Source organism: Mauremys mutica, chromosome 3 (assembly GCF_020497125.1).
Source record: "Mauremys mutica isolate MM-2020 ecotype Southern chromosome 3, ASM2049712v1, whole genome shotgun sequence".
Classification (NCBI taxonomy): Eukaryota; Metazoa; Chordata; order Testudines; family Geoemydidae; genus Mauremys; species Mauremys mutica.
The window spans coordinates 77,119,022-77,139,893 of NC_059074.1; the positions used below are offsets into that span (position 1 = coordinate 77,119,022).

At 35.8% G+C, this 20,872-nt stretch overlaps 1 protein-coding gene across 1 annotated transcript in view; it reads right to left on the bottom strand.

Annotated features, from left to right (window-relative positions):
* Nucleotides 1–20,872, bottom strand: part of ASCC3 (activating signal cointegrator 1 complex subunit 3) — a 492,957-nt gene that overhangs the window by 132,543 nt on the left and 339,542 nt on the right. Inside the window, exons 17-21 of the mRNA XM_045011487.1 lie at nt 11,593–11,712; nt 8,746–8,910; nt 7,846–7,932; nt 6,840–7,016; nt 3,576–3,801 (exon numbers count right to left, since the gene is read on the bottom strand). Of these exons, the coding sequence (XP_044867422.1) occupies nt 3,576–3,801; nt 6,840–7,016; nt 7,846–7,932; nt 8,746–8,910; nt 11,593–11,712 (775 nt within the window). The remainder of the gene's footprint in view (nt 1–3,575; nt 3,802–6,839; nt 7,017–7,845; nt 7,933–8,745; nt 8,911–11,592; nt 11,713–20,872) is intronic.

Consider the following 20,872-nt stretch of genomic DNA (forward strand, 5'->3'; position numbering starts at 1 on the left):
TGTTTGGTGTGTAAATGACTCTCTTGACCTGGTATGTTGGAATATTTTGTAATACTTCATTTGAATTAGCAAATTTACAACTCAGAAAAAGACATTATTAACTCCTCTGCTAGCTTTTACCAATGGGTCAAAATAACTATTAAGAATTCATGCTGAATAAGCTACTATTTCAAGGCAGTTTCCTTTTTCTTCTAATGACTTTTTGACCTGCTACTTAGAAAAACATATAGTCTCTTCTATACACCTAAATACTAACTCATGAGGTGATATGATTTTGTTTAAGTTGATTCTTGACTACGTAATTTGCATCGATATGAGACACTTAAAACTGATATCTATGCATGGATATCTATGCATGGATATCTTGCACTGATTTAACTAAAGCGGTATGTAAATGGATTTACTTAAAACTGTATAACGTTATCATGTAGACTAGGCCTTACTCAATTTAAAATTGATCTAGTTAAAGCAAGGCAAACTCCTCATGTAGACACATGCAGGTTTAACCCTTGCTTAAATCAGTTAGCTTACATCTGTAAATTAAGCGCATCTACATTAAGAGTATGCACCTTTTTAACTAGATTGATTTAAAATCAGTTTCTTTAAATGGGTGCAACTTCTCCAGTCCAGGAATGCCCTTATTCTACTAATAATGTCACTATTTTTTACAGGCAAAAGCAAAACTTCCGAAGGCATATAAAATATTGGTGTTCCTACGGTTCAGTTAGCTCAATAAGTCTATGCAGGCAGATCAATTCTACAATGTGATGCATGTGGGTGAACCCTTGAGCCTGTGTGAAGACCCTATGTGGGTCTGTACAGGGATCTGCCTGCACATGCCTGCTCTGGTGGTGGTGTATTTTAGAGTTACATCAAGAGAATGTTAAAAGAAATATCTGTGACTTCTGAAAATGTCAGAATCATACAATTCTCTAACCCAAGGAATTGGCTGCTTAAAAACAGGCATTTTTAACTAAAAGAAGTATAAAACTTACTTGATTCCACAAAGACTTAATATACTTTTTCAGAGAAAACTGAACTATAAAAAAAATCTTCCCGTCAATTTCCAGGGGAAGACACCTAATTTTCATTATCTCTTTTGTTTCAATGTGAAGGCTTTTTGGTTTTTTTAAATGAACTTGTTTTTGTTTAATTTTTTGGCAGAATCATAGAAATGTAGGGCTAAAAAGGACCTCAAAAGTTCATTAAGTCCAGACCCCTGCAATGAAGCAGGATCAAGTAAATCTAGACCACACTGACAGGAGTTTATCTATCCTATTCTTAAAAAGCCCAATTATGGCAATTCCATTATCTCCCTTTGAAACCTGCACCAGTACTTAACTACCCTTATAGTTGGAAAGTTTTTCCTATTATCTAACCTAAATCTCCCTTGACTCTATTACTTCTTACCTTTCCTACCTGCAGTGGACTTAAAGAAAAATTGATCACTGTCCTCTTTATAGCAGATCCTAACATATTTGAGGGCTTATCAGGTCCTCATTAATTTTCTTTTCTCAAGACTAAATATGGGCATTAATGAAAACATTGAATAGTACTGGACCCAGACAAGACCCCTGCAGGATCCCACTAGATACATTCACCTAGTTTGACAGTGAACCATAGAAAACTATTCTTTGAATATGGTCTTTCAACCAGTTGTGCATCCAACTTGAAGTAATTTCATCTAGACCACATTTCCTTAGTTTGCATCAAAATCCATCACGTCTACAGTTTCCTCCTAATAATCCTGTCACAGGAAATAAGGTTGGATTGTCATGATTTGTTCTTGACAAATCTATGCTGGCTCTCTCTTATTACCCTATTATCCTCTAGGTGCCTTCAAATTGAGAGCTGACACCTATCTGAAGTCTTTCTTTATCTCCCATTAGAATAGGAATGCTGGAAGGGTTCCCTGCCAGCCAACTCCTCTCTTTTTTATTTCAAGTCATCTTGCTACTTAGAAGGGGTGTGGGGGCTCATACTGAAACTAATAGGGAGAGGTGCTGAAAACAAGCTACCAGCCTGAAAATGCTCTTTCCATATTTCAATGTGGCACTGAATTCTAAATTAAGAAAAAGGATGGCTGGCAGGCCAGCAAACACTTTCCCTCTCTCTCCAGTGTCTTGGAGGGAGGGAGGAAGGGAGACAGACAGAAAAAAAGCAGATAGGGAGAAGGACATTAAACAAGTAACAGCTCTCAGGGATCCACTTTGCATTTATAGGGCTATCGGATACCCATTATGATAGTATCTAATCACTAATAATCTATTTCCATGGTCAAATACTAGACTCCATCTGCTTACCCACAAAAAGTAGTTCATTTAAAATATAACTATGCATATTCTATATACATGTAGAAACATATCTAAATTCAGGATTCAATGGTAAGTGGCATTCACACTGAAATTGAGGGGAGTGAAACTCTTTCCATGTCTTTTAATCCAACATCCTATATGTTCCAGAAAAATCATAGGGCAGTTTTCTTTAAAAAAAAAAAAAGGCGCAGGGCCATTCACTACCATATTATACTAGTATTAAGCTTTGACGTAATACTGTGAAAGTACAAATTGATTTATTATAATACATAAGGTACAGATGCCAATCTGAAAAGCCACAGAATACACACACATACATAGATAGTATAATTAGTGACGATGCAAAACCTCTGGAGATTTCTTTTAAGCACCTGATTTAACTTTGAAAATAAAAACATAGGTTCATATCTTGCATACACTTATGTATGGTGCTTAACTTTGGGACTACTCACATGAGTCAAGTGCCGTAAGTATTTGTGGGATTGGAGCCTTATCTTGGAAGTGATCTGAACACTTGCAGATTGCTGCCAAGTCAGGTATGCAGGTCATCTCTGGTTGTTGAGTTAAGCCAGTTCAAGATTGAAAAGATGCTGAACGTCTATTTTCACTGTACGTTTGGGAACTATTTGAAAATTCCAGTCTACTTTTTTGTAATAGACAGAGTTGAAGGTGGCCCAACCCTGTTTATTGTATAACAAAAATGCTGTGTAAAGTATCACCTTGGACCAGAGGCCTGAAAATGCAGACTGAAGTCCAGTATCTAAAATATCCCTCCAAAGTAAGAGCAACAAGTTAAAAAGTATTCAAAATAAAGATTTCTTCTTAACTCTCTCCCTCGACCCCATCAGTTGGTGGCTAGCTAATGCATAAGTGTTTATATTCACCTTCTAATATTGTTTTTATTCCTATAAATGTAATTGTGGATGTCCTCATTACTGATATATATCAAAACCTTTATTAAACTCCACTAAGCTCTTGGCTGGAATGATAACCTTGTGGCAATGAACTCCTCAGGTTTAAATGAAAATGAATTTGATCATTCAGAAGGAGGCATGAACCACTTATTGGTGGCGTCCTTTGTTATAATTCCCTACTTTCATTCTTTTTCACATAAACAGTATTCAGGTTGCAAGTAATGAAGGACCTGATTTGTCAACTGTCAAAAATCAATGGGATTAATAGCAAGTTCCTACTCAATGTAAAGAGGAGAATACAGAGCCCAATGTTTAAATAGAACATTGCTCATTATGTTTTTTTTACCTATTTCATCTTTCCTCATGTCCTTCATTTTATCTACAGAGAGATTCTTCTCCTCCAGCTTTGTGAGGACTGATGGTGGCAGCACCGAGAACTGTCGCAAAGGGTTGGCCCATCCCCACAGCCGCTTGTCAATGACTTTGCTGAGGTTGAGTAGCCGGTATGTCATTGCAGGCCATCGTTTCCTAAGAGCAACTTCAAAAAGGGCTCGAACAATACGAGCTGCATTCTACAGAGTGAAACATCAAGATGAAGAAAAATATTAGATTCAAATCAAACATTTCTTATTGGATACAGCATGTATGTTTTCTCCTATCAGGCTCACCCCAAAATTTATTTTTATTGTTAAGTTTTAGCTAAAATATTCTTGAAAAAATTATTTTTCAGTTTCTACCTAATGATTAATTGCATCTTTTAAAACTGCTTCATCAGTACTTAATGGGATGATGATAGTAAATACAAATTAAATAATTATTAAAGCTATACTGTTGTAGTGAACAGAAACAATTTTTGTTAGTGCACCTCTACCCCGATATAACGTGACCTGATATAACACAAATTCAGATATAACACGGTAAAGCAGTGCTCCGGGGGGCCAGGGCTGCGTGCTCCGGCAGATCAAAGCAAGTCCGATATAACGAACTTATAACACGGTAATATTTTTTGGCTCCCAAGGACAGCGTTATATCGGGGTAGAGGTGTAATACTTTTTCTTGTTACAATAACCCTGACCGTGCTCAAAAATTTAAAATTGGATATTCATGCTGAGGGGGAACATGGTCTTGTGGTTAAAGCCCAAGTTTGGTAGTCAGGAGAAGTAGGTTCAACTGCTAGGTCTGCTGCAGGATTCCTGTCCTTGGTTTTGATCATAGTTACACCAGCACTCAGGGGTTTTGCTCACTGTCTCTCAATGACTTCTCAATCACATTTACTTAGTTTACAAAAATGTTTGTTTTCTTCTTATTTAAATTCCTTGAAACTTAACTTAGAATCTGAACATCAAGATTAATTCTTCATAGACTTCACATAAAAAATAATTTATCCATCCCATACTCATCTAACACGGCAATGACAAATATTCAGCCGTCCCATTTCTGCTTTATTACATACCCATGCAAGCCCATTGTTTTCAGTGGGATTGCCTTAGATGTAACTGAGGGAAAAATCTGACTTTATAGTGAGAAATTAGCTATCAGTTCTGTTGATGATTCACTGAGCAGAACAGCATTCACTCTGTGCTGGCTCTGCAATGCTAACAGGGGTAAAAGAAAAAGGTACTAAAAATATTTAGTCACTAAAGAACGCAGCTACAACTCTTCTACTGAGGTAAAAGGAACAATTTTTTTTTTAAATAGTCACCTTTTGGAGTAGAACTGCAATTTAAAAATTGTGATTCTAAGCACTACCACTCATGTCCCCATGTAAATTATCACACACATTTATAAATTGAGCACCTGAGTATGAGACCACATCACCTGATTTAAAATGCTACAGTTGAGAGAGACAAATAAAAGCTATAAACTGAAATTGAGAGACTTCTCTTAAAATGATCTTGTTGTGCACATATTACAATCTTTATGATATGTATAATGATCTCAGCAAGCCCACGTGCGCTATAAAACCTGAACACAAGGAAACAAGCTAAGATGGCGTGATGATCTTAACTCAGAGTATCTATGCTTTTAAATGTTTCACTCTCATCTTTAATATCATTTAAATACAATTTTTATTATTTCTTCTTAAAATGGTTTGGCAGGATGTGACAGCACAATATCAGAACATACTATGCTGCTGCTTATTAATGAAGAGACAGAAATACCCCTAAATTGTCCCAAAAGCCACAACCTTATAACTCACTACATACATTTAATATTGCTTGACATATGGAATTGTTATAAGCTGTGCATTATGTCATTTTCCTCTTTTAAGGTCCTCAAGCCAGAAAACAGATGCCTTCGTAAGGGGAATTTCAAGTGGCCCCCTGACTTGCTGGGATGGATCCTAGACTTGTGAAGAAGCAGCAATATTCCACAGATTTCCAGTGCTGTTGTATCCATGCGATGACTAAACATCCCATCAAGTTGATGACTGCTTGGGGTGTTAAACTGAGCTATCAATCAAGAGCATGGACTGGTCTGCCATTACTGTGTGGGTGTCAACCTAGTGTAGTCCCTCAACTGTGAAGAGGTTTTCCATAAAGTTTGGTATCCCCTTTCAGGTTTCTTAAATTTTAAGTCCAAACACTATCAATCACAATGCACATTGAAGTTATGTTTTGCCATTCTGCAAGATCATTCAGGCTAGTCCCTTTCAAATAAGTGAATGTTCAAATTAAGCAAATGCCAATCTGTATATGACTGGTGAACTTCTAGGGCCAATCTAGCTGTCTAATGGTATGTGGCATAAACGTAAAGCCAGTTCCGACCAGTGTGTATGCCTTGTGTAAGTTGAATTTTGCATAAGTTGGGAACGTATACCCGACAATTATGCAAAAAAAAAAAAAAAAAAAAAAAGCAGTTTACGGAACGTACAGAACTTTTTCCGTAAGTGCGGATTTGCGTAAGTCGGGTTTGTGTAACTGGGGGAGCATCTGTATTCTGGTGTAAACCCCATGCAGCCTACTTAAGATTTGTAAGACCAATATTAATAGCACATATTCTGGTGTAATCCAATTTTATAATGATTTGCAAAACAAACATAAAATTAGAAAGCAAAAAAGTTAAATACATTTAAACGTTTTTGTAAATTTAGGAAACACTGAGGTTTAAGGCTAACATTTTGTATGCAATTGTAATTTAAACCAGGGCTGCCCAGAGGGGGGAGGAAAGTGGCACAATTTGCCCCAGGCCTGGGGCCCCACAGGGGCTCCCACAAGAAAATAGTATTCTATAGTATTGCAACTTTCTTTTATGGAAGGGGCCCCCGAAATTGCTTTGCCCCAGGGCCCCTGAATTCTCTGGGCAGCCCTGATGTAAACTATGAAAGATGAATAAACAACAGTTAATGGCTACTATACTGGAAAACTAATTCAAACTGAACTAAAAAAGTACAACCTGGCCTCCTAAATTAGCACTTAGCAATTATTCTCCACTAAATCAAAAATATTCTGTGTTGAAATCTTAAAAGCTAGTGCTCAGATTTTCAAATCATATGTGCACATACGATTTGAAAAACTGGGCCCACATAGCTATCCATACATCTGGGTAAATGAAAGACGAGAAGAAAGACAAACAAATAGATTTTATAGATTTTTTTTTTTTTTTTTACCTGTGCAACATATGCAGAGTCTGAAATAAGGGAGAAACTATCAATCTCTCCTCGGCTAATATATGTTTGAAGGAGGATATTTATCTTTCCATAACTGTTCTCCACACCTCCAGGAGCAGAAAGTTCACAGAAATTGTTCAGTAAGGCATCCAGTTCCTCTATTTCTTCTTCTCTTACCTAAAACACAATTAATAGGTTTGAAGAGGTTGGAGCAACTTGGTAAAAACTTTCACACTAAATTAAATTTCCATTATCTCTTAGAAACATTATTTTAAATGCAGTCTAGTTTTACACAAAATAATAATAATAAAAAAACAAGTCTTCCAGACTGTAGCTAATAGAACTTAATTGAAACTATCTTAATAGTGACACAATTACATTTTATTATTCATCATCATCTATTAAGGTTGCCATTGACACACAAAAATTTGTTATGCCACAAAAATTGAATCTTCTGACCCTACCATCCTCCATCTGATGAGATTTCATTTTTTATTTGACCAGAGTAAAACCTCTGTCCATCTGGATTAGGGCAAATTTGAATTAACATTAAATGAATTCATTATAGTTATATAGTTTGCATGTGGCATAATATATTCTTAGCTCAAAACTGTAAAGTACTATGATTCATGATATTAGAGTTTTCACTGTTAATAAGATTAAGTCTTAATACAAGTAAAGAAATATTCATATCTACAGTTTGAATAATGCATAGCATTTTACAGTCTCACTGATGAGAATGTAAAACATACCATAAATCTACTGAGATTGACAGTCTCAGTCTAAAATTTATTTAAAGAGGGTAAATGTTTGGCCCCTTCAGGGAACCAGTTGGGGGCCATTTCCATCGGGCCCTGATTACCTGACATCCAGAGGACTCAGAGAGTAGGGTTAAAAGCCCTACTCATTCTCCAACCACTGGTCATGCATTTTATGGACCCGATACTGTGGATTGGGGTCTACTTCTATTAAAAGTGTCCTTCTGGATGAAGTGATCCAATCTTACCTTGATCTGTTCAAATTCTTCTGCCTTAGATACTATAGCAAGAATATCACCTTCTGTTTTGTGAGCATCAAAATGTTCATTGAAAGTCTATCAAAAATAAAATGATTTGAGTTACTGTTAAAAATAAAAATGTAAAAACAGTGATTTTGACCTACCAACTTAAAATTAAAGACAATTCTGCTCTCAGTAACAACTCAAAGAAGAGAGTCTCTAAGATTTTTAAAAGTAAGTAGGTGCCTCAGTTATTGGATACCCAGCTTCAGACAACTTAGAGAGGACCAAATGTTCAGAGGGCCTTTTCTGCACTTTCTAAAAAACAGCTGCTTTTAAGTTGTCTCAAGTTGGGGACCCAAAAATGGAGGCAACCAAAATCCATAGTCACTTTTGAAAATCTTGTCCACGCTATGTTTGAATGTGTACGTTAATATGTCCAATTAAAGGGTGATGTGACAGATTTTCAGCTCCCAACCTCCAATGGAGCAGGAACAGTTTCGGGCAGATATGCACATCTACACACACTTCAGTGCATTAACTCTTGCCTGTACTGCACTGATAAATTCTATCACCTGAATGACAAGGTGATCGCATTTTCACCCACAGAAACATTTCTGTTAGTGGGCTCTGTGCAAGCAAATTCTATTTCCTGCAAATGGATATGCAGGTGATAAGATATCTAAGTCTTAGGAAGGGGCAGAGAATGTAGAAATCATCATCCAAAACCAAATCTGACCAAAACAATGCTTTCACTATTGCCATATGCTTAGTTTCTTTTAGTGACCATAATTTGAAAAAGATATCAATGTTAAATGGGCTACATGTCCTATAAAATCTTCTCATGACCATTTTCTATAAAGGGTTAAAAAGAGAGAAGTATACCAGAAGTAGAACAAGTTATTGTACCTCAATAGTATTATACTTAATATAATAGTGGCTGGCAATTCTGCCTAAATCTGTTGAAGAAAAAAATCCAGTTCTTTCTTCAAAACGGATCATGCGGGCTTTGTCCAGCTTTCTGCCAACTTCAATCACCAGTTGTTCTCTGTGCTTCTCTAGCCCTGGATCCATCTAGAGACCATGCACAAAATACAAAAGTGACAAATGAGGCATTTCACCGAGATAATTCAGGTTTTCTAGAAGTCAGAAACAAAATACAGTTGCAAAACAAATAAAATAAGGCCATGATTATCAGTCCTCATTAATACCAGTTATACTGACACTAAGTCCACAAAAAGTTGCTACACATACCAAACATGAATATAAATGAGAAAATGCAGCCTATATACTGGTCCATCCTCAAATTATACTATATTTCAACAAAAAAAATCAGGGAAGTTATTTGACCCTGGATAGTTATAGCAGTGAAAGACTAATGATGGTGTTGCTAAAATATATATAAATACAGCTAGATCATGACTATTTGGCACAGCCCTAAGTAAGGTCGGGTATGGAAAAGCATTACTCCAGGGAGAGCACTGAGAGACATTCTGGACTTCCTGGTTTACAGCCAGAGCTGCTACACCCCTTTGGGGAGCAAGGTCTGCTCCTTGGTGTGGTGGGGTGGTGTGCAGCCTGGCCTTGCCTTGCCTCCTTCCTGCACGTTTTGTGGTACTGAGAGACCTCATGGGAGCAGGGACTGCAATACTATGTGGCTCTTACACAGGACAAAAAGGGCAGGGGGGAAGAGAGAAGGTTTTTTTGCACCCACACCCACACCTACTATACATCTGGGGACAATCTGACCAAAAGTGATTATGCAAATCAATGCACTCTGAATGGCTAGACTGGCTGGCCAATATGGATATATAAATTGGCAAATCACATGATTATTAAGAAATAACTGTATACCAATTATGAAAATTAAATATCTACAACTGGAGAGGAGGAAAAGGAATTACATAACTCATAAAACTATAGTTATGCTGCACCTGAAACTGCACAACTGCCCTGCACTCTGTATAACATAACTCAGCAATATAAAAACATAAAACAGATGCTTCCAAGAAAGAAGAGAATATCTATGTCTGCAGGCCTACTTGCTCTCTGCTATTCAAAGGCATTAATAAACACTACCTCTAATAGCTATATCCTGTTTCTATCTTAACACAAGACAGCAAAGGCCACTTCAAAATGATTCAGTACAGGATGCGGCAGCGAAGGAGATAGCTGTAGGAATGGCAGAGCACTGGTGGACCTTCAGGACTGGCACTTGCTTGTTTGGCTGAAGAATGTCACAAGCATATTTTTGTTAGTTTTATTTTAAAAATTATTCCTGTTAATTGTGTTTTAATGTTATCATTTGGTGTTACCAAACATATTTACATAAATTATCCAATATGCTTAAATCAATTAATAATTTGCCACAGAACTCAGTACTGCTTGCCAGAGACATGGGTCTTTGAGTGCGAAGGAATTCTACAGACCTAGGATACGTCAAAACTCCCACTGTTGAGCCCAAGCTAGATCTAGTATATGATGATACCTTAGATTATGCTTTTCATTTACCTGGCTATGTGAGTTTGGCTAACCATATACAAATACATTATAATATAGTATAAGAGATTTATTAATATGCATTTGGGATGACTGAACTCAGAAAGCCATTCTAGATGTGTGCCCATAAAATATTTAAATTACACATCACTATAATGTATTGAGAACTATGGAATTCTTACCCACTTTCTCTATGGTTTAAATCCCACTTTCAGCTCCAAAGGATAAAGATATTGGACCTGAAACTGGCATACTGCTAGGAACGTTGTAGATACTCAGAACCTGGGTGTTGATAGTCATGTGAAAAACTATGAAGCCATGCAACCAATTGTGGAGATGTGAAACAAATTACATTTATCATGAACCTTTGACCATCTCATCGGCACTCTCACCATTAAACCACATCCAACAGGACTACGCCTACCCCCAAAACCTCTAAGCAGTTTCAAACAGTTGCCATTAAAAAAAAATAAATTCCAGAGAAATATTTCCTTAGTTTTTTCCTCCTACCACTTTATGTTCTTCTCCTGCCTATCGAATTACTATTGTTGAAGGCTCTAGTAGAGCATATACAGAAGTGTTAAAGAAAAATAGGTATTTACATTTCCTGTAAACTATGAAACACACCAAAAAGTAAAAATAAGGAATTCCACTATGAAAAAAATATATCTGTGTTCTGATTTATTCCAACACACAAAATAATATCTAAAACCAACACCAAACAAAGGAATAAAACTGGATCCCAAGAAAAAAGATTTCAAATCTGATTGAGTGATTGATTTTATTAACTGTTAAATTAATAAATATGCTGTCAAATACTTTATGATACTGCAAGTGATGAGATCTTCTAAAACAAATACTCGACATAGGAAAAACCATGCGTAGAGCAGAGCTATGGCTTCAAGAACCTTGACTGTATAACTCATCTCTGACTTTCACTACTGAAATGCTGACAGTGACTAAAGCATGATAGTTGTTTTGATAAGAACGAATGCTACGCATTGATGGCTAATTTGGCCATTGAAAACGTATTTTGTATGATAGTGGGTAAAAGTGTTTGACAGGACAACTCAGAAGGGACCTTACTATTTTTTTAAAAAATAACTCTCTGCTCTAGAAAATATCTTCTCCCTTTTAAACACTTAAAGAATTGCTGATGTCAGGTAAAGCAGAAATAGCAAATATTTATCCCCACATCAGGAAAGGATTACAGAACCAGAAAGCAGGTTAGATTTTTTTTTAAAATGCATTTTCTACCTGATAAGCCTTGTGACTGATGCCATATACTAATGGATTTGCTCTCATTCGTACATAAAGATAAGTGTAACTTATCCACTTTACTGCTTCCTCCACATTAGTTACTGTTCCAAGAGCAACCTGTAAGTAGGAAGAGAGACAAAAATTGAACTTACATATTAGAGGAAAACACAAGCATTAAGTTCATAATATACTGAATTCAGACCATTAGCACTAGATTAGAGAAAGTGTCCGAAGCTTTCCATTTTAAATATACTAAAATAATAATCATATAACAATCTCTTCTGAACCACCTATATATCTGCATTTCTAAAGCATGAATAACCATGGTACCTTTTTCACAGTAGATTTCAGATACCTGAGTACCTAAATGATCTTTTAATGTAAAAATTATACACAGTAGAAAAGATCACGCAATACAGGCTTCTACTACAAAGAATTTGTAATTCTTCTACGAACAAGATTCATATTTTAAACCATGTAAACTTACCTTCCTGTCTGAGTTTAAGTGAGATGTTTGCAACCTGACTTAAATTGAAAATGTTTCAATTATATCCTCATATGTGTTTAAGAAGCCATATTATAAGGGAAAATGTCTTGAAATTGTGGAAATAAGATGACTATAGATATTTTTCAAATCAAACAACATTGGCACACCGGGATTTTTACCATGTCTCCGTATATTGTCATCACTTTAAAAATAGGTTTCACCTGCCTTTTATCTTTGAAGATTCACACACATGGTCTCTCGCCAGGGCCAGTTGTAGGGGCAAGTGAACAAGGTGCTCACCCTGGGTGGTAACTTCCGGGGGTGCTGTACCACTGGGTGTTTTGGTTTGCTTCGCTATGATTGGCCAGCCTTTTTTATTTTATTAGTGTTATTTTTTTGCTCCGCTGATTGGCCAGCTTATTTAATTATTTGGCTCGGTCACCAGTGTGGAGGGAAGAGAGATTGTAAAAACATTTTTCACCCTAGCCAGGAAAATGGCTAGGGCTGCTCCTGCCTTTAGCACACAGCTGTAGTATCAGAATGTAACTGAAAGTTGAGTGGGTGATTTTATATATTTCTGTAGAGTACTAATGCAACCATATTGAAACAATATCTTACTCAGGAATCTTTTTGTAAATTAGTGGTACAGTATTGACACATTACATATTTACATTTTTAAAAAGGCAACTTCAGTTCTATTCTCTATCAGTTCTAGTCACAAAAGGCAACAATTATTTTTGTTTTTATTCTAACATGTTAATATTATTTGGCTGTGAGAACTGAAGATTTCCATTATACTACTCAAACAAAATATACTCTTTTGCTTTGTTTCTCTCCATATTGTTTGGCAAACTCTTTAACAACGACTAATGTTAAAAGAGCAATTTGCTTTTACGATCTGTCTCACATAAATCCATTCAATTACTTAAAAAAAAAAAAAAGCACACACAATGGTAAGCAATTTCAAATTCTCAGATCTACAGATCTATATGTTAATAATATGGAAATTCATTATTATGAAATAGGAAACAAACAAAAAACCCAACCTTACACTAAAAATATTACTGAAAATCCCAATCCACTGTTAGTTAAACCAGTTTAAATCTGGAGTAACCCCTTTTGACTTCAATAATGAATGTTCATACTTAAATTTCAGCTAGGACTATGCTTCATAAGATTGGCTTGTTTCGCAATAGGACAGAAATGGACACCAACTAAGTAATATTTTGATAAGTGCATATATTCATGGAATACTGAACGGGTTAAGAATGCACACTTATCCTAAACTACTTTAACTCAGTTGAAAGGGAGGGAAGACATCTTATCTAGTACATAAGCTTATCATCAATTTGCTACCCAAACTAATTTGTGCATTTGATTTCTCCTCATGACTCAAAAAACCCCTTTCCGGTACATAACCTGAAGTAGCATAATGACATCTTTCAATATTACAAAACCCCTCCTGAAAATATCTAATTTCAAATCATCAAAGTATAATGCTCTTATCCTGGAAAATAGCAAAGTCTGACACGAGTCAAAAACAAACCACTGTTTTTGCCTCATTCATTTTAATTACTCATTTTGCATTTAGATTTGTTCACAATTAAATATTTCCATAGTTAAAAGCAAAGCTAAGGAGGAAGATAGTAAGAATGTGTAGTATAGATGGGTTGCAGATGAAATCTGTAAATGTTTGTAAGGCTTCAAAACCTATTAATGCTCATCATTTTTTTAAGGACTGTACTGTCTGAATGCCATATGGAGAAAATGGTGAAAGCTACTTCTGAATATTTGCTGCCATCTAGTGACCACCTAAAGTTCCTGTGGATTGTTGGGCAAGGTCAACATAGGCTAACAACAAAGTACTTTCTACTGCAAACCCTTAAGAGTAATTATGAAACAAATGGTCTATAAAATGAGAGGGCAGGTTTGGAAATTTAGGACTGGTAAGTGGAGTGAAAAGACTAATAAAGGTGTTTTCATCTTTAACAAAGTCAGAAACAAAATTCTAAATTGTTGTATTTAACATAGTCTTAGTACAGCAGTTTTTTTAACTCCTTAAACAGTTACTTGGCTGTTATAAGGAGAAACACTGGTCCTTACAAAATACATATCATGTTGAAACTGAACTGCTGATTGCACCTTTTTATCTGATGGATAGACAACTATTAATTATATTGCTCACACAAATAATTGTTACTGCAAACTGTGCCTGAAAAATGAAAGGCTGGTTTTTAAAAATCCAGCACACAATGTGTATTAGTGAAAATGAAGGTTATTTAAGTCAACAGTGTAGGACTTTTTCAACTAATCGGTCAAAGGCTTATGCCAGTACAACTGTGACTGAAAAAAATTATAACAGCAATAATGTATAGTTTTAATTTTAAAAAGCCCTACACAAAGGAGAATAGCGAGGTGAGCAGCAATTCAGAATACAGCTTAATTTACCAGTTTTATTTTAAATAAGTCACTATTCTTAACAGTACATCTGTAAACATGTTTTTACATAATTATGTAAATTTTCACTTAATTACCGTATGTAAAAACATTTTTACAGAAGTGATCTTTCTTCTCTTGAGTACATCTATAATAAAAGACCTTCAGAGAAAATATAGTTCAAAAGTTTTTTAAACCTATTTCCATGCAAAATTTGCTAGTTAATTGAATAGAGCTACAAGCATTTTACCAATAAAACACCCTCTCATCACTGTCTGATAAAGGACCATCGCTGTATATGATCTCATATAGGTATGACAGGACCGGCTTCTCCTTTCCCAGTAACCATTAACCCACTATGTTTAAATTAAGAATTAAAAAAATAAATTAACAATCACAGGACTCAGCAGATTGTGCCATATTTATAAAGAGAAATCAGCCTCAGGGCCAATCAGAAATACTCTGAGATTTGAAAGGAGAAACTGTCCTACCCCAATAAAGAGAAGGGAGCTGTATCATTCTTCAGTAAAGGTAAAGAACTTGAATAAAAGGCAAAGACACACTGAAGAGGGCTAATTTGACTGAATAAATCTGAACTACAGAAGCATTCTATTTAAGTTCAGGAATATAGTAGCTTTTTATTTTGTAAATATAGTAAGAACTATTTTTCTTATCATTTCTTTGAATCGCCTGTATAAAGATCAAATAAAGTCAACCTATCAATTTGCTATCTTTTACACATATTCTCTTTGCTAGAGCTAAAAAAGAAAAGCTCAATAAATCCTATCAGAATCAAATTTTCTTTAATTCTTCACTTTTCCATGCTAAATATTCTTAGGCTTGGTCATTTCCTCTGAAATGTAAGATCCACCACTGCTGAACTTTTCTAGACCTATTCTATCTCAGTTAGATTCTTCCTAAATAGCTTGTCTACACTCATCCCATTGTCCCTAAAAAAAAATTGCGAATCTTGTTAGCACTGATGCAGCTTTATAGAGTTAGCAATATGGGAGACTCTTCTATAGAGAAGGTGCCGGTGGCCATCAGCACTTCAAGACACCATATCTTCTAGACTTGATCTAAAGGGAATTTGAAAACTGGTCGTAATATGCTGGTGACTGCTCTACAAAACCACTCCCATTGTTTCTGCCACAATCAATAGTTGGGTGATTCTGGGGGAAAAACAGCCAGTGTAGACACAGCCTATGTGAGGTGATCAAAATTGAACACACTACGTCAGATGACGGTGTGCCACTGTTCAGTGTAATGGTATCCCATTTGCATTTTATTTTATTTTTCCCCCCTGAAGTGTTTTTGGCCTATTGCAGACATATTCTGCAACTTATGATGATTCCTGCAACTTTGCAAGCTTATATCTAATCAGTATACATGTGAAGATCTAATCAGTATATGACTATTGCTGAACTCAAAGAGATAAATGATCAGGTTGCCATCTAGAAAAACAATAGACTACTGTAACTGGTTTGACTTACTATTGATTTTCTGTAATCAAGCAAACACCAATCTTTCCTGCCTTGTCATCAGAGGCCATAAAAAAATCGTTGTTTCATGGTCTTGTCAATGCCTTACTTTGGCTTTTCAGCATTTTCAGTTAACTTACAGTATTGCTACTTCCACTAAAATGTTCGTAAACAATCACTAGCACACTTCTCAACAGATTCTCAGCTGGTTTAGCTGCACTGAAGCCAGTGGAATTTCATTAACATGCACCATCTGGGGATCTGGCCCTTAAAGTACAATATTACAATTTACATTACAATACATTTGGTCTTTTAAAAAATAATCAGACTTTAAAAATTTCAGAATTTCATTCTTTTTCTTTGCTTATTTATATGGTGGATCAATAATTAAGAGACTCTCTATACGGTTTAGTGTTGCAGCATATCACAACTTCTTAGTTTTTTTTAACTGTTTACGTAACACAATATTTATTATTCATTATTATTTTTTATTATTGTAGCACCTAAGAGCCTCAGCCTTAGACCAGGACCCCATTGTGCTAGGTGCTGTACAACACAGAACAAAAAGACAGTCATGCTTGTTTATTATTTTGGGAATTTGCATACAAAATATTCCTTTCTACACTAGTTTGCCAATTTTCTTTCTCCCCTCTCACTCCTAGTTTTTAACTTAGTGCAATAAAAATTAAAATGACTATATTTTAGCATATTGCATACTCTTAAAATTTTTTGTGATCTGGTCAGTCTTACTAACTACTAAAGTATATATATTATATGATTCAGTTACTCCTCAACTCCTGCTCGTGTTGTTAACTTCTCTGACTTTATAATGCATTGCTTTACATTTCATACTGAGGGTAATGTGTGATCTATGATATCATATTTACAATGGGTAAAAAAGCTGTAGCATTTTTACAGAGTACCATTTGGGTATTCGGTTACTGTTAAGATCATTTCAATTTCCATTGAGGCCACCTTTGGGCCTAGGACGGATTTCATTCATGTTTGAGGACATTAAATTATGCTACTGAACATTTTAATGCCAATTTAGTAAAATATTATCATATTCCTCTCTGTTATAGATCTGCAGCCACAATATTATAGATTACTTACAATTCTTCATAAACAGGCTAACTTTGTTGTGAATGTTAGTCTTACTAGGAATATGAAATACTTGCATACTATTCTGGCGCCTAGCAGTTACTCCAGATGAGTACTATTCCAACATTACAGAGCACTTTCTCCCTCATCTGTCTTACTTTTACATACTCCTTTTCCTTGTGACTATTCTACATGAGGATTAAGTGCCCATTTGGATACATACCAGCTCAGCTGGTACTGTGGAATGATATTTACCTTTCCAAGTCTTCTGTAATTAGTTTTGTTTGATGGTGTCTGAGCTAATGAAATGTAGATAATTTATTATTAAATGGAAGAAAAACAAATAATAATGCTACATTAAAGCATCACAGTTAAAATCACAAAGCCAGAAAACGCAAAAGTTAGGGTTCCAAAAACAATGCTAATGGCACATTTGTTTAACAACAGACAGCTGCAGCAAGTCTGGGTTAGCAGAAACTTGGTACATTGATTTGTTATGTGTTTGTACAATGCGTAGCACAATGAAGTCCTGATTTAACTGGAGCCTCTGGATGTTGTTATGCTAGAATATAATAAATCATAATAAATGGTAGGTACTAGCTTCGTCTTTGCAACGAACGCAACAAACATTTAAAATGGAAACTGTGAATTTGCAGAATATTCTAGAATCCTTGATATGAAGCTAGATGTTTACCTAGCTGATTTTAAAAGTGCAAATTAATTAAAAAAAATTGGACCTTTGCCCTTCTTTTCTTTACCCTATAAAGAAGGCCTGCAAAAATTAATCCTCCTCTCCCTCAAAAAGGATATGTTTTCTGCTTGCTCTGTTTTAACCATACAAATATCAACATCAGGTATCATCTTTGGTTTTGCTGAAAAAAAACACAAGAATCTTGTGATATTATACCTTATTTGAAGAGGTAAGGTGTTGATTCTCTAATAAAACGTTCCTTCTCCAAAATATTAGTCACTCACTGGAATTAAACAGACATTAAGAAAAAAACAAACTCCAAAATTTTAGACATTCTAACTAAAGGTCTCTTCCCTCCTGAATTATTCTACATGCTTGGGATGCTATCATTTCACTAGTTCCTCACTTATCCTAGGGCAGAGAAAACCTGAATTTATAATGTAAAAATAAAGCAGAAAAATAAATACTTTTTGGGAAGGGGAAAAAATAGTAGAAAATTAAATCGCCCTTTCAGGCCTTCTTCATACATCATAAGAAACAAATAAAAGGCATAAACCCAATATTTGCCTATGAAATCTTTCAGGATTTTGCTGTATGTTTTTCCAATGAAAATATGTACACTATCCCTAACACAAATTGTACTAGCAGAGTTGTGAGCATCATCTCCTATGTTAATCCAAGCCCTCTGAGTAGCCCAAGAACATGAAGAGAAGTCACAACAGGGCTAGGGCTCTTCTAAAAATCTTGGTAGATGGCAAACAGTGATGCTCAGAAGTGATTATTTTTCCAATTAAAAAAATTGTTAAAAAAAGTTTTCCCTTGCCAAGCAAAATCACTAATCCCCAATGAACACTATGTTGAAGCAAAGTTTCAAACTTAATGGGACAACTAGTGCCACTAATGCTCTCTTTATACTAGTTGATGAACTGGCCCACACTCATTAGCTCTATTTACTAGAGTACAGCTAGATTTTTTTTTAAAACATGTATTATTTAACTCCTCCATGGGTGAATTAAACAGGAAAATCAATTACAGCAAAGACTAAACATGTACAATTTCATTAAAAAAGCCCATATTTAGGAAGTTATGACCGAGAAAACAGCATTATAACAGATCATTTTGCAACTTCTACTGCTGTCGGCACTAGCAGGCACCAGTGAATATGTTATTGTTCTCAAATTTAATTGCACCGTGATCCTCTTCTGACAACAAAAATTACTACACAACCCCAGGTTGGGGGCTGAAGCCTGAGCTTTGGCTTTGGCCTCAGCCCTGGGCCCCAGCAAGTCTAACTCCAGCCCTGGTGACCTCACTAAAATGGGGTCGCGACCCACTTTGGGGTCCTGACCCACAGTTTGAGAACCGCTGGATCAGAACCATTGACTGGCCTAAGAATTATTTTAGTTACCCTGTCTGGATATGTTTTTATTTCACATTGGAGGTGGTTGCATGTATTCCAAAATCTTTATCACCAGCTAGAGCTCTAATTTGTATGTTTTGATAAATAAATATATAACACGTGTGTGTGGAGGCTGGGTAGGAAGGCACCCATTCATTCTGCAACAGTCGAAATTGCCAGCATGTATCTAAGATTTTAAAGTTCAGCTGGACAAGTTCTGCCTGCTTTATATTCAAAAAATAAAGATAAAAAAAATCATTTGATTTAACAGGGAAAAAACTAACCACAATTAACATTGCTCTGTGCAATGTAATGTGTAACATTGCTAACCCTAATTAGCAATAGTGTGTTATGTATTTATATCAAAATCCTATATAATCTTATAAAATTATATCAACTAAAAATAGTATCTCTAGAAAATAAGATGGGGAGAGACTTACATGGTATTATCTATTACCTTCATTAGATTCCATCAAAAGGATCCTCCTACATCCATCACAGTTAAAGATTTATATCATAGATGTACAATACATTAATTAGTGATTGTCCTGGAAGAACTGTGCATCTGTCAATGTGATTTACAATCTTCTACCTCCTTCCTCACCTCCACCAGTAATTACTATCTCTACTAGAATATATGAGTCATGACATCAGTCATATTAACACTGGCATTAAGAGCTAAACTGGCATATCCTATATGTTGTGCTACGCCAAGTAACAGTTTTGCGAACTTCTCCAGGGGCCAAAGAACTCTCAAATCACTTCTCATATAGGCTTTTGAAAACACGAGTTTTTTAAGCCAATTCCACACCTAAGTTTTCCAAAGGTGCTCATTGCAACTGAAAGTCTCATCTGGCCAGAAGGAAGAAAAGAGTTTAGGGCTCCTTTAAGCATCTCTTCTAAATTTGAGTTACACAGGACTTACCTGAGTGGAACCAAACAGGGAACAGGAAGTGGATGGTAAAGAGGAAAGCATTTATATTCCATGCACTCTGGAAGGAACTCTCTCTCTCTCATTAATCATAGATCAGCAACACCCACCCTCCAACCATGGGATCAGAGTAAGACTGTGGTTTTTATGATCTGCTGTGGGCATTGCACTAGTCATCTTTTCTTCAACTCAAAAAGGAGTTCTCTCTCCTTTTGTTCAAAGGACAGCAGTCAGACACAAAAGCTGGGTATCTGAGTTGGAAATTTTCAAGCCCTTTATTAGTTGGCTCAATCTTCTGTTCCAGACTACAGCTATTTAATTCTGCAGTGCTTTTCTTCTGACAGAGGCACAAAACAGGACTGTCTCCTTTCATGGATTTTGCCTTTTCTGCACAACTACCAACTGGCTTAATCACTGAAACCTTAGTGTGCAGTGGGACACTCAAACCCCTTAACTTATGGATATGAAATGTTCCATGTCTCCGTATTTTCTAAATTAAATCAAAGATTAAGGTATAGGTTTAGACTGTGGTTTTCAAAGCCAACTGAGAGCATATTTTAATGGAAATTGTGTATCAAAATGCACAGAGATATAAGAATTGCCATACTGGGTCAGACCTGTGGTCCATTTAGTTCACTATCATGTCTCTGACACTGGATAGTACCAGATGCTTCAGAAGAAGGCACAAAAAACTGTAGAAGAAGCAGATATGTGGTAATCTGCCTTTGATTAAGGTCTCATCCTGATCCAA